This window comes from Hyperolius riggenbachi, chromosome 2 (genome assembly GCF_040937935.1).
Source record: "Hyperolius riggenbachi isolate aHypRig1 chromosome 2, aHypRig1.pri, whole genome shotgun sequence".
In the NCBI taxonomy this organism is placed as follows: Eukaryota; Metazoa; Chordata; class Amphibia; order Anura; family Hyperoliidae; genus Hyperolius; species Hyperolius riggenbachi.
The window spans coordinates 340,050,771-340,063,054 of record NC_090647.1 but is presented as its reverse complement, the minus strand read 5'-3'; the positions used below and the strand labels follow the sequence as shown (position 1 = coordinate 340,063,054).

At 44.2% G+C, this 12,284-nt stretch overlaps 1 protein-coding gene across 2 annotated transcripts in view; it reads left to right on the top strand.

Moving 5' to 3' along the window:
* Window positions 1–12,284, top strand: part of CACNA1S (calcium voltage-gated channel subunit alpha1 S) — a 211,924-nt gene that overhangs the window by 114,044 nt on the left and 85,596 nt on the right. For both annotated transcript variants that reach the window (XM_068269453.1, XM_068269454.1), the window contains 5 exons: window positions 4,844–4,976; window positions 6,363–6,492; window positions 9,155–9,214; window positions 9,308–9,414; window positions 11,327–11,414. In XM_068269453.1, coding sequence (XP_068125554.1) covers window positions 4,844–4,976; window positions 6,363–6,492; window positions 9,155–9,214; window positions 9,308–9,414; window positions 11,327–11,414 — 518 coding nt within the window. The remainder of the gene's footprint in view (window positions 1–4,843; window positions 4,977–6,362; window positions 6,493–9,154; window positions 9,215–9,307; window positions 9,415–11,326; window positions 11,415–12,284) is intronic.

Below are 12,284 nucleotides of genomic sequence, written 5' to 3'. Positions count from 1 at the left end.
TCTTATCAGTTTTTAGAACAATAGCAATAGACTTTTTTTTTAGGTATTTCAACTTGTTTCACAACAAAAGTCTTTTGACAATTGTGCTGCATAAAAGACCGCTGTTGAGCGTGTGTATGGGGCTTTAGGCTATCATCAGCATTTACATCATCAGTGAAGATAAGTGTTCCATTACCTATGGCAGTGGTTCCCAACCTGTGTGCCGCGAGGCCTATGTGTCGCCTCTTTCTGATTGCCGATCATTCTCCCCGCTGCTAAGATCGCCCTCCTCCTACTCTATTAGTGCAAGGCTACAAGAAAATAGCTGCCGCCGTCCTCATTTGCGGACATCGGCGGCCATTTTCTTGTAGCCTTGCACTAACTGCGAGCAGAGGGTGGAGGCAAGTCATCCAGGACGGCAATGATATTTTGCAGATGCAGTCATCCTCACCCAGCATCATATTTATGTTGTGCCCACTGGCTACCTCCGTCTGTGACTCTTCTCCACCCCATGACCTCATTTCAGCATGTCATTGGCGGCTTCAGGAGGCTCAGGCTGCGTGGCGCGTATATTCAAAAGAACTGTTTCAGCTCAACTGTAATGGCCCATACTCACGAGGGACTTTTGTCGCCTCAACACGCGGCGCGCGCGTGTTGCGGCGACAGGTCGCCCGTGAGTATGGGCCGTTGCACGCGCGCGCACCCCGAACTGTCGCCCGTCGCTCTTGTCGCCCTGCGATTGAAAGTTTCAATCGCATGGCAACAGTCGCCGCCGCACCTCCCCCGCAACTGTCGCTAGTCCGCGTGAGTACGCGGACTAGCGACAGCAACCTCCATTGTTGTAAATGGAGCTTCCGGCGGGGGGAGGAGGAACGTCGGCGACAGCTTCCGTCTCGCCGCTGGTCCCTCTTCCGCGTGTGTACGCGGAGGGACCTGGCGAGGAGCTGTCGCCAGCCTGTCGCCCACACGCTCACGTGTGCTGGCGACAGGCTACTTCTGCAGCCCGTGAGTACGGGCCATAAGGGTGGATTGGGCAGGACTACGAGGCAGAAGAGCATTCCTTGGATGTCAGCTCAGCTGAAGAGAGGAGTAGCTTGGGCTGTGTCTGGTGTCTGTGCCGGCTCGGCTCGCGGTCCCTGCAGCTGCAGAGCGGAGGAGAAGTGAAAGCAGGAAAGGTAATGACCATCACTACCACACGTGTATTACAGCTTCAGGGACCTGCTACTTCCCCCCCCCCCTCCCCTCCCCCGAGCATGCTGTTTACTGCAGGGGGTTCTCACTGGTGGTCTGCCCTGTCAATGAACTCCTGCTTATAACACACTGCTTGTCTCTTTCACACACACACTGCTTGACACACACGTGCGTGTGTGCATACTCACACATACACTCTACTTGTCACTCTCTCTTTCACACACACAAATTGCTTGACACACACACACTGTCCAACACACTCACTCGCACTTCACTCACACACACTTCACTCACACACTTCACTCACACACACTTCACTCACACACACTTCACTCACACACTCACACTGTCACACTCGCACACTATCACACTCACACACTGTCACACTCACACACTGTCACACTCACACTATCACACTCACACACTGTCACACTCACACACTGTCACACTCACACACTGTCACACTCTCTCACTGAAACACTGCCTTTTACTCTCTCTCACAGTATTGGCCCATCATACTGTCCCTCCAGCTACTTTATTGGGCCAGCATACTGTTCCTCCAGCCACTTTATTGGGCCAGCATACTGTTCCTCCAGCCACTTTATTGGGCCAGCATACTGTTCCTCCAGCCACTTTATTGGGCCAGCATACTGTTCCTCCAGCCACTTTATTGGGCCAGCATACTGTTCCTCCAGCCACTTTATTGGGCCAGCATACTGTTCCTCCAGCCACTTTATTGGGCCAGCATACTGTTCCTCCAGCTACTTTATTGGGCCAGCAGCATATTATTCCATATTAATAATAATATTATTCCTGCAGCATATTCCATGACGTGTCATATATATCTGAATGGTTGGCGTGATGTGACGTGTCACGGATATCTGAATGTTTGGTGTGATGTGTCACGACCTGAAAAAGGTTGGGAACCACTGACCTATGGCAACCATACATGCCCAAGCCACAACACACTCACCACCATGCGTAACAGATGAGCTGGTTTGCTTTGGACCTTGGACGCTTCCTTTTTGTCTCCATGCTTTCCTCTTGCAATCACTCTGACCTAGGTTAATCTCGGTTTTGTCTGTCCCTAACACCTTTTTCCAGCAGTCACTTTTAAGTACTTTTTTGCAAACTGTAATCTGGCCATTCTGATTTTGTGGCTAAATAGTGGTTTGCATCTTGCAGTGTAGCCTCAGTATTTCTGTTAATTAAGTTTTCTGCAGATAGAAGTCTCTGACAAAGACAAACACCTACCACCTTAAGACTTTCTGATCAGTTGAACAGGTGTGTACTGATGTTTTTTTTAAAGTGGACCTGAACTCAGAACTGCCTCTCTGCTCTAAAAGATAAGCAACAGCAAAATAACCTTTAAAGAAAAAACATTTCGTTGTTACAGCGGATACGAATTCTGCAATAAATGTGCACTGTTTATACTTCCTGATTCATGGAAGCAGACATATTGTTAACAGCCTGTGCTTTCAAATGAGCTTATCTGCCATCTCTGCCGTGGCAGTCATGTGTCACAGGGGAGATATCAAATTACAACTTGTGATTAGAAACAAATGAGGGGGAATTAGACAGGCTAAACTCTCTAAATACATAAAGGGTGCATGTCTTTAGGTTCCGATTCACTTTAAACATAGTGGGGATTCTGCTGTCAACAGCATTTGGTGGCCTTCCAGTCCCTTTGAAATAACACCAGTGAATTATTTCTTCTTGAATACATTTCAGACAGTATGATTTTAGTAATTTTAAGGTTTGACTGATGTCTGTAGTGGTTTTAATCTTGTTCTTTTCAGCCTAAAAGTAGCTTCATTGACTGTCATAGGCCTATCACTTCTCCCCATGTTGCACAATGGTAGAATCAAACCTAAGTATCTTTTCCATGTGCTAAGGAGGGGGGCGACTTTGTGTAATAAGTGTTGTCAGGGCCGTTTCTTGGGCAGTGCAGGCAGGGTGAACACCCTGGGCACAGACTGGCAAGTAGAAGAAGGGGACGCAGGCAGAAGGACAGAACCGCTAGGGAGCTAGAGACGTGCGGTACAGTCAAATGGAAGAAGAAAGAAGTTTAGCAGTGCAATTACCTTCCTTGACTGCACTGGGCCGGCGGTGCGCGTCCTTGATCTCGCGCCTGGTGCCGGGCACTTTCTGCGCATGTGTGTGACGTTATGAGTGACGTCACGCTCATGCGCAGAGAGTGTCCAGCAACAGGCGCGCAATCAAAGACGCGCACCGCCGGCCCAGCGCAGACGTACTACTCCGGGTCATAGCTACCCGGAAGTAGTATTTGCACATAGAGATTCGCTAGCGAACGGTTCGCTAACATCTCTAATCATCACGTCACCACCGCGTGATGACACCTGATGTCCTGTAGCGGTACTGCAGGCTGTCAGTGCGCAGCACCCATGGAGGAGTCGGCTTTCCGGGCTCTCTGTGCCTGTGTGTTCTCCTGGTCCCTGCTTCTTCCTGAATGAGCGGCTGGTCACTAGTAAGTAGGCAGATCTACTTGTGACCTGTGGCTATGTGACTGTCCCTAAAGAGTAAAGGTTCGCGAGTCCATGAGGTGGGGGGAATGGGGCGCAATGTTTACACCCTCGCCCTGGGTGCAATTTAGACTAGAAACTGCCCTGAGTGTTGTAATGTCTACATGGCAATACTGAAATGTATGCAAATAACTTTTACAGTCTGGAGTGTGCACTTTAATCACATATGAATTGTTTGAATTAAAGTTTTTAACTGAGAAGCAGAGGAGTACATCAAATAAAAATTTGATCGGTTTGCTTCTTAGATTTCTGATTTGTGTCTTTTTAGACCTATGGTTAAAAAAATAGATAAGCAAATCGTTCTTTTCTTAATATGTGAATAAATGTGCCAAAGAAAAGAAAAGCCAACACTATAGTTTCCCTATATAGATAAAAGATGGAAATCACCGTAAAGCCACACCCTGCAACACCCCATACACATATCGAACATACAACAAAGAATTCATATTTCCATGATTAAAACCAAAGTCCATAATCCCTACTTTCCCTTCATATTAGCATGTAAAATATGCAATATATCAATTTACAGAGCAGAAATAACACTTATAGTCACAGAAACACATTTAGTCATGGGAAAAAAAGAATTAATTATACAAGTCTGTATGTTAGCCCTGAAAGAGGAACAAATAAAGAAGAAAGTGGAACAGAGCAATTGACTTACCAAAGAAGGACTGTCCCAGCTGGGAGCTATGGCTATAGGTGCATGGCTGGTCCATGAACCACCTAATCCGGAAGAAAAATAATATGCACATGTGTCTGTGTGTTTGAAGTCATAAAAATGTATTTATCTAAGCTACGTGTACATGCTGGTGTTCACATCTGTTCTGTTTTTTAAATTACTTTCATAGTGGTTTAATCTCAAGCCCATACACATGCTGGTCTGACTCCTGATTCTCAGCCATGGCAGTCATTAATGTCAACTGTCCATTAATGGCCAAGTTTAGACCATTTGTGTGTACGTAGTTTTAAAGATGGCAGTGTAGTATTGCGATCAAGAAGCTTGTTATTTCTGTATCTGGTGTGCCTTGGTTAACATGAAAGAATCTGTATGTTGTTCTTTCCTCTTGCAGTTCTCCCTATTATTCCTCTTACGTGTTTTCACATTTCCATGTTTCTGCATGCTCTTATAGGTGATGATGAAGAGGAGGAGCCAGACATCCCTATAAGTCCTCGCCCCCGCCCCTTGGCAGAACTACAGCTGAAAGAGAAGGCGGTGCCAATGCCAGAGGCCAGCTCTTTCTTCATTTTTAGCCCTACTAACAAGTGAGTATTGGATTGGGAAAGAAAATTCTCCTTGTACCTTAGAAACAGAGCAGCACAGTCCTTGTTTGTTTATAGTGCAAACTAGGCTGTGGCGTAACCTTAGTTAGGCAAGATTACACTAATATAGAGTCAGGGCCAGCACTTCCATAGGGGAAAAACCGGGCAATTGCCCAGGGTTCCAGAGCCATTTGTATGAACCCCCCAAGTCTTCCCAATAAGGAAATTCACTATAGGTGTGTGGTAAAAGTTCAAGGTCTTCGTCGACGTCCAAATTTTGGCTCGGGGGAGCCCCTAATCTTATCTGAGGAGGGGAACAAAGGCCATCTATTACTGCTATCTAAATGGGTTGGGGTAGTAAGGCCGCCTAATGCTGCAATCTGAAGGATTGGGGGGGGGGGGAGACACAAAGGCCAACTAATGCTGATATCTGGGGTGAGGGGCCCATAATACTGTTATATTGGGGGGTCGGAGAGGGGGGCCATGTTAACTATCTAGAATTGGACGTGTATAGAGTATAAAGTAAATAACTCCCCATTATACATATATACATTATACAAGGTTGTCCAAAGATCATAAAATACAAAGGAGTTTCAATGAAAAAAACATCTTCCCATTATGACCAGAACCCATGAGTTTAAATGGATTTATTTTTAAGCCAACTATCAGCAGACAAAACCTTTGGAACAGGGAGGAGCAGCATAGATGATATCCCTCTTCCCACCAACCCACAAATTTAAATAGTAAAACTTTACATACATTTGAAGAAGACACTGGCATATAAACAGTAGCATCTAATAATAATTATACACCCAGTGTAAACTAAATAAAATTTCAGTACAGATTTTGTAACAGCAACCTGCTTTACCTCAGGATTTCAAGAACTCCACGTTCAATTGTAAGTATGGCGATTATTATATTTCTGATTCTAAGTAATTGTCAGTCAGTTGATACAGCCAGTAGAAGCATTTCAGGACTCAGACCTGCTTGGTGAATTATGGTACCATGTCAGACATTTGTCTGCAGGTATACCCATTGGCAGAGCCTAACAGCAGCATCCAGGCTTAATGTCAAAAAAGTATTTTTGATAAAGCTTAATTTACATAATAGTGACACTGAATGGTGGATCAGTACTCTGCTTTCATAGAAATGCCCATTAAAAGTGAAATCCTAGGTTTTACCATGGAACTAGTTTTGCAAATTGTACTCACCATCATAGTTCCAAATGACTTTACAGGAGCAATTAACTACCTCACTGTGTATGTCTCTATAAAGATCAGATAGATCAGCATAGCAAGTATGTATGTTTGAATCTGTTTTGATTAAAATTCTGTAATGCAAAAAAAAATATATATATATTTTCTGACATTGTATACCTTTATTTTACAGAATTAGAGTTCTATGCCATCGCATCGTCAATGCCACCACTTTCACCAACATCATTCTGCTCTTTATCTTGCTAAGCAGTGTCTCACTGGCAGCAGAGGATCCCATCCGCCCTGATTCTTTCCGTAATAAGGTAACAACACACTCTTATATGTACCTGCAAACACGACTGTTTAAGGAATCGGTCCAGTCAGGTTGTTAACAGTGACTAATTGTTATGCTCAAGATGCAATTGTATTGGAAGTATCTGTTTGTGCCTTCCATTCTTCATTAATAGACAAGATACTTGAAGAAGGTTCCAAAGGACAGGTGAACAAGGTGAAAGATAGGAAGGTTTTATCACTACGAGCCGGATTAAGGCTAAATGGGGCCCTAAGCAAAGTAACTGATTTGCCCCCCCCCCCATCATGTCGTAATAGAATCAGAAGATGCCGCTACACAGCAACATGCCGCACACACCGGGGCATCCGAGCTACTGGTTGCTATGGGCAACAGCCCGCTTTCCTCTGTGAGTGCACAATGCAGGGAATAGCAGCGGCAAAATGCAGAGTGAGGGATGAATGGCTGGGACATTTGCACTCAGGGGCTGGGGCACCCCTGTGAAGAGGGCACCAGATATCACAGCAGCAGCACTTTCCCCCTGCATCTCCAGCCTGGCAATAGCAGAAAGCTCTGGACACCGCCAAACCGGAAGCCATTCCCCAGACAGAATTACATAACCACCCCCACCACCGAACAACCGATTTCCTCCCAAACTAGACAGCCACCATGTAGCCTCCATCCCAGTAAATACAATAGTCCAGCAGAGAAGGCAGCCGCAGCGGGGGAGAATGACAGCACCAGATGACTCACATTCACCTATTGCGATCCAAGCAATAGAGGTCCCGTCATCCAGAGCCCATCTGTCTCCTCTAGAGTGCTGCCGCTCTGTTACTACTACTATTACTACTTCCTGTCTGATCTGAGAATCAGGAAGTTCAGAGCGAGCTGTAGAAGAGACAGATGGGTTTCAGATGACGGGATCTCTATCGCTTGGATCATGGATAGGTGAGTGAGCGCTTGCCATCTGCTGCTATCATTCTTGCTGCAGCTGTGGTTCTCTGTGGAAAGGGAGGGAGGAGTGGGCAGCGGCAGAGCGCACAGTAGCAGGAGGGGGACCTAGGAGGAGAGCCGGGCTCTGAAGACAATCAGCAGCGCACAGCATTATTTGACAAGACAAGACAAATAACATTTATATCGCGCTTTTCTCCTGGCAGACTTAAAGCACCAGAGCTGCAGCCACTAGGACGTGCCCTATAGGCAGTAGCAGTGTTAAAGAGACTTGCCTAAGGTCTCCTACTGAATAGGTGCTGGCTTACTGAACAGGCAGAGCCGAGATTCAAACCCTGGTCTCCTGTGTCAGAGGCAGAGCCCTTAAAGGGACTCCGAGCAGTGCCTGTGGGTATGCCTTTAAGCATACCCACAACGAATTAATTACATCCTCACATCTACCAGCTTAATGTTTGTAATTATATCCCCCTGGATTCCTTATATTTCATTGCATTGTGCTGAATCGAGCTGCCGACTTTAGAGAAAAGTCGTCCTGTGTAATACAATGTAACTATGGAAAGATGCATATCATTTTGAAGCTCTCTTTCTCCTCTTTCCAGTGATAGATAAACTGCCACCCTATGCCTTTTAGTTTTCGCTATTTTCGCGATCGAAATTGCAGTGGCCGCGATTTCGATCACGAAAATAACAAAAACTAAAAGGCATAGGGTGGCGGTTTATATATCATTGGAAAGAGGAGAAAGAGAGCTTTAAAATGATATGCATCTTTCCATAGTTACTGCACTGCTCAGAGTCCCTTTAACCATTATACCATTCAGCCACCGCTGACAGGATGGCGAGGGCTGGTTTATGTGCTGATGGGGCCCCTTTGACTCTGAATGGGGCCCCAAGCGACTGTTTTTGTTGCCTAGTCGGTAATCCGGCCCTGAGTACAGCAAAGGTTATGGGTGAAATGGCATCTGGAAAATAGTGTAGAAATCTGTCTAAAAAAATATACCTGGTCCACTCCCAAGGGAGGGAGCCGAGCAGCACCTATAGACCTTTTCCACTTGTTAATGTACACGTGCATTTTGATATCAGGGTTCCCAATGCATGGACCCCGTATGTGAGAATTTACTTTATTTTAATATTTATCGATTGTGATATCGCCATTTTAAAGAATAAAGCAGCTTGCACTTAGTACTGCCTTTGTTGCTTTCTGTACACAATACCTGTCATTACCTGTGGAACCTCCTGGGAGAACCTTGGATGATTGATTACCACTTGCAGTGGAAGTGTTTTGAGCCCTTATACAACCTTATAATGTGGGTTGTTTTGATTTGGTAAGCATCATTTCCCATACTGATGATGATGGACACAGTTTGAAACATCTTTGGACACCACTTGGTGATTTGGTGTTACTCATAACCTCCTTTGTGATTGTGGAGACCTGTGCTATTCTCATTTGATGTAAATGTGATGTATGACAATGATAGTGGCTGCAGCTGCAGGACTGTACATGCAGAAAGGCTTGTGCTGGGTATGCTCACATATCCACACGTATTCCCTGCACTGGGTCACCCGGCCCATTTTCAGTAACTACAAGAAACATCCTTCCTGTCAGTCAAACTCAGGGACTTAGTGAATAATTCCCCTGCTGTAAGTTTAGAAGCTCCTTATGAAAACTGATATGTACAAGTTACACTTAGACTATGGTAGGCAATGTGATAGATACCAGTGCATTAATATCCCTTTTCTTTTTTTAGATCCTCTCTTATTTTGACATCGTTTTCACTGGAGTTTTTACAACTGAAATTGTTCTTAAGGTAAACACCATAAAAGCAAAAACAACCCCCCCCCCTCCCCTTTTTTTTTTTTTTTTTTTATAGTTTTACATTGTTCCTTTTTTTCACTTCTAGATGACCACATATGGTGCCTTTCTCCACAAAGGTTCCTTCTGTAGGAATTCTTTTAACATCCTGGATCTCTTGGTGGTTGGAGTCTCTCTCATCTCATTTGGCATCCAGTGAGGACTAAATGTTGTCACATGAATGCATGGTTAATTTTTATTAATTTTTATTTACTGATCTCTATGCTATTAAGTACACAGTGATGTTTTGCGTGCCTTGTGTTATATTATATGCAGTCTGTGTGCTAGATCATAATACAGTGGTGTAACTACATTTCATGGCGCCCCCAAGCAAAACTTTGATTGACCCCCACTGTTCACACTCCTTGCCTTCCCTTGGAGACCTTCTTGCAAGGGTCATAAAATAAGCATGACCATCATGATCTTTACACCCATAGCAAGTGTGAAGACAAAAACATCTGTGCTGGTGGATGCTCACTGGCATCGGAGGTAGGGAAGGTTAGTAGTAGGGATCTCCCACAGCTCTAGCTGTAGTAGGGATCCCCCCCCCCGCAGTAACAGGGGCTGCTCCCCTATAGTTACACCCCTGTAATTACATAAAGAACTCCATGATGTGATGAATAAGTGACACTCACTATTTCCATTACTTGTTTATACCCTTTTACTTCATTTATAACAAGTTTTTTTTAAGATTGCTTAAAAAATACTTTTCTAAGTGTGACTCAGGCTTGTGGTGTCCTCCCAGCTGTGACAGGCAGAACTTCACCTTCCCTCTGGTTTGAAGGTGTGAATATTGTATATGGATATGTACGGTAAATATCTAAATCAATCTTTCACATGCGTATTTGCCATCTTAATTCCCATGACCTAAGTCAAAAAAATGACAACAAAGATTTGGGGAATATACAAAACTACAATTTTCAGAATCAATCTAAACTATCTGTTGTGCAGACTGGAATGATCACGCTAGAAAGAGGGCGGTCAGTTGCGCAGTAGCAGTGGTGTTTGATTTTCAGATAACTAATAGACCCCTGGCCCTTCTCCCTCTATCTGGAATTTACTACAGAGTGTTGGCAGTGGAGTTATTATTATTATTATTTAGCAGTACACAGTATACATATTGGCTTGTCACTAACTGTCCCTCAGAAGAGCTCACAATCTAATCCCTACCATAGTATGCTCAACTGCCTGACATTACGCTCAGCTGCACGCTCCTCACATGTATGACATTACTTTAGGCCAAAGGCAGATTAGATAACTGTAAAGTTAATGGGGAGTTGGGAGATTTTAATTGTATGATGTGCCAGGCAGTAATGTCATATTAACCACTTTGCATCCAGACCTTTTTTTTTCCCACTTATGGACCAGAGCAGTTTTGACAGTTTAGCTATGTCCTTATTTAATCAGAAATAACTTTATCCCTACTTATGACACAAGGGAAATATTTTCCCTTGAACAATTTTGTTTTCTATGATTTTTAATGGAAACATAAGTTAAAAAATAGAAAAAACATTATTTCTCAGTATTACTAATTGCAGTTTAAAAAATAAAAATTGCTACTGTAGATAAAAACACAAACTTTGTTTGGCTATTCTTACTGCTTATCACAAAAAACTTAGATTATGTTTCTATCACAATTTATGGTGAAGATATTTGATTCTGAAATAATGCTGCAGAGTGTATTTTTCACTATGAACTGAAAAAAATAAGTATTTTTAATTGTAAAAATCAATCTTATTAGCTCAGGAAACATATATTCCCTTTCACCAATTAGTTCTGCATCAGATAGTGCCAGAATTGTGCACAGGAGCAAGCCCAATCCTGCACAGCACTGCTTCTGCTACAAGATGTATATCTACTGACTCGTGGCTTAGATGAAGTCACAGAGGACGTAGATATACTGCAGTGAGGAATAAAGTGGTTTAAGAGCAAAGAACTAAAATTATTTTATAAATTGCAAATGTTACTGTTTAATCTTCAGTCAGCAGTGAGGGACTGTATGTTATTGTTTAAAACAGCTTTAATGTTTTTTATGCTTGCTTTTTGACCTACCTGATTTTTCTAACAGATCCAGTGCTATCTCGGTAGTGAAAATTCTTAGGGTTTTGAGAGTGCTGCGTCCCCTTAGAGCCATTAATCGAGCAAAAGGCCTTAAGGTAGGTAACACATATCCAGGTTTGTTGATGAGTGATCATTATATATCTTGCACACAGGATCATACAAAATCTATAACCAAACAAGTCTACTCTCACTGTACTCACTGTGTTAATATTTTCTGTGAAAAGCAGCCTTGATGTACTTGCAAATTACAGCTGAGCAGTAACTCTTTTCTACCACTACTTAGTAGAGATGGGCCGAACGGTTCGCCGGCGAACGGTTCCCGGCGAACTCCGCAGGCGAACGTTTCCGGAAGTTCGGTTCGCCCCACAATGCACTATGAGGGTCAACTTTGACCCTCTACATCACAGTCAGCAGGCCCAGTGTAGCCAATTAGGCTACACTAGCCCCTGGAGCCCCACCCCCCTTATATAAGGCAGGCAGCGGCGGCCATTACGGCCACTCTTGTGCCTGCATTAGAGAGAGTAGGGCGAGCTGCTGTCTGTCTCTCATAGGGAAAGATTAGTTAGGCTTAGCTTTTCCTGGCTGCATACCTGTTCAGTGATCCTGCCACTGCATACCTGTTCTGTGAACCCACCCACCACTGCATACCTGTTCAGTGATCCTGCCACTGCATACCTGTTCTGTGAACTCACCACTGCATACCTGTTCTGTGAACCCACCACTGCATACCTGTTCTGTTCAGTGGACCCGCCACTGCATACCTGTTCTGTTCAGTGGACCCGCCACTGTATACCTGTTTAGTGAACCCGCCACTGCATACCTGTTCTGTTCAGTGAACCCGCCACTGCATACCTGTTCTGTTCAGAGGACCCGCCACTGTATACCTGTTCTGTTCAGTGAACCCGCCACTGCATACCTGTTCTGTTCAGTGAACAGTTTGGTGTGTCAGTGTGAAGCAGTACCTT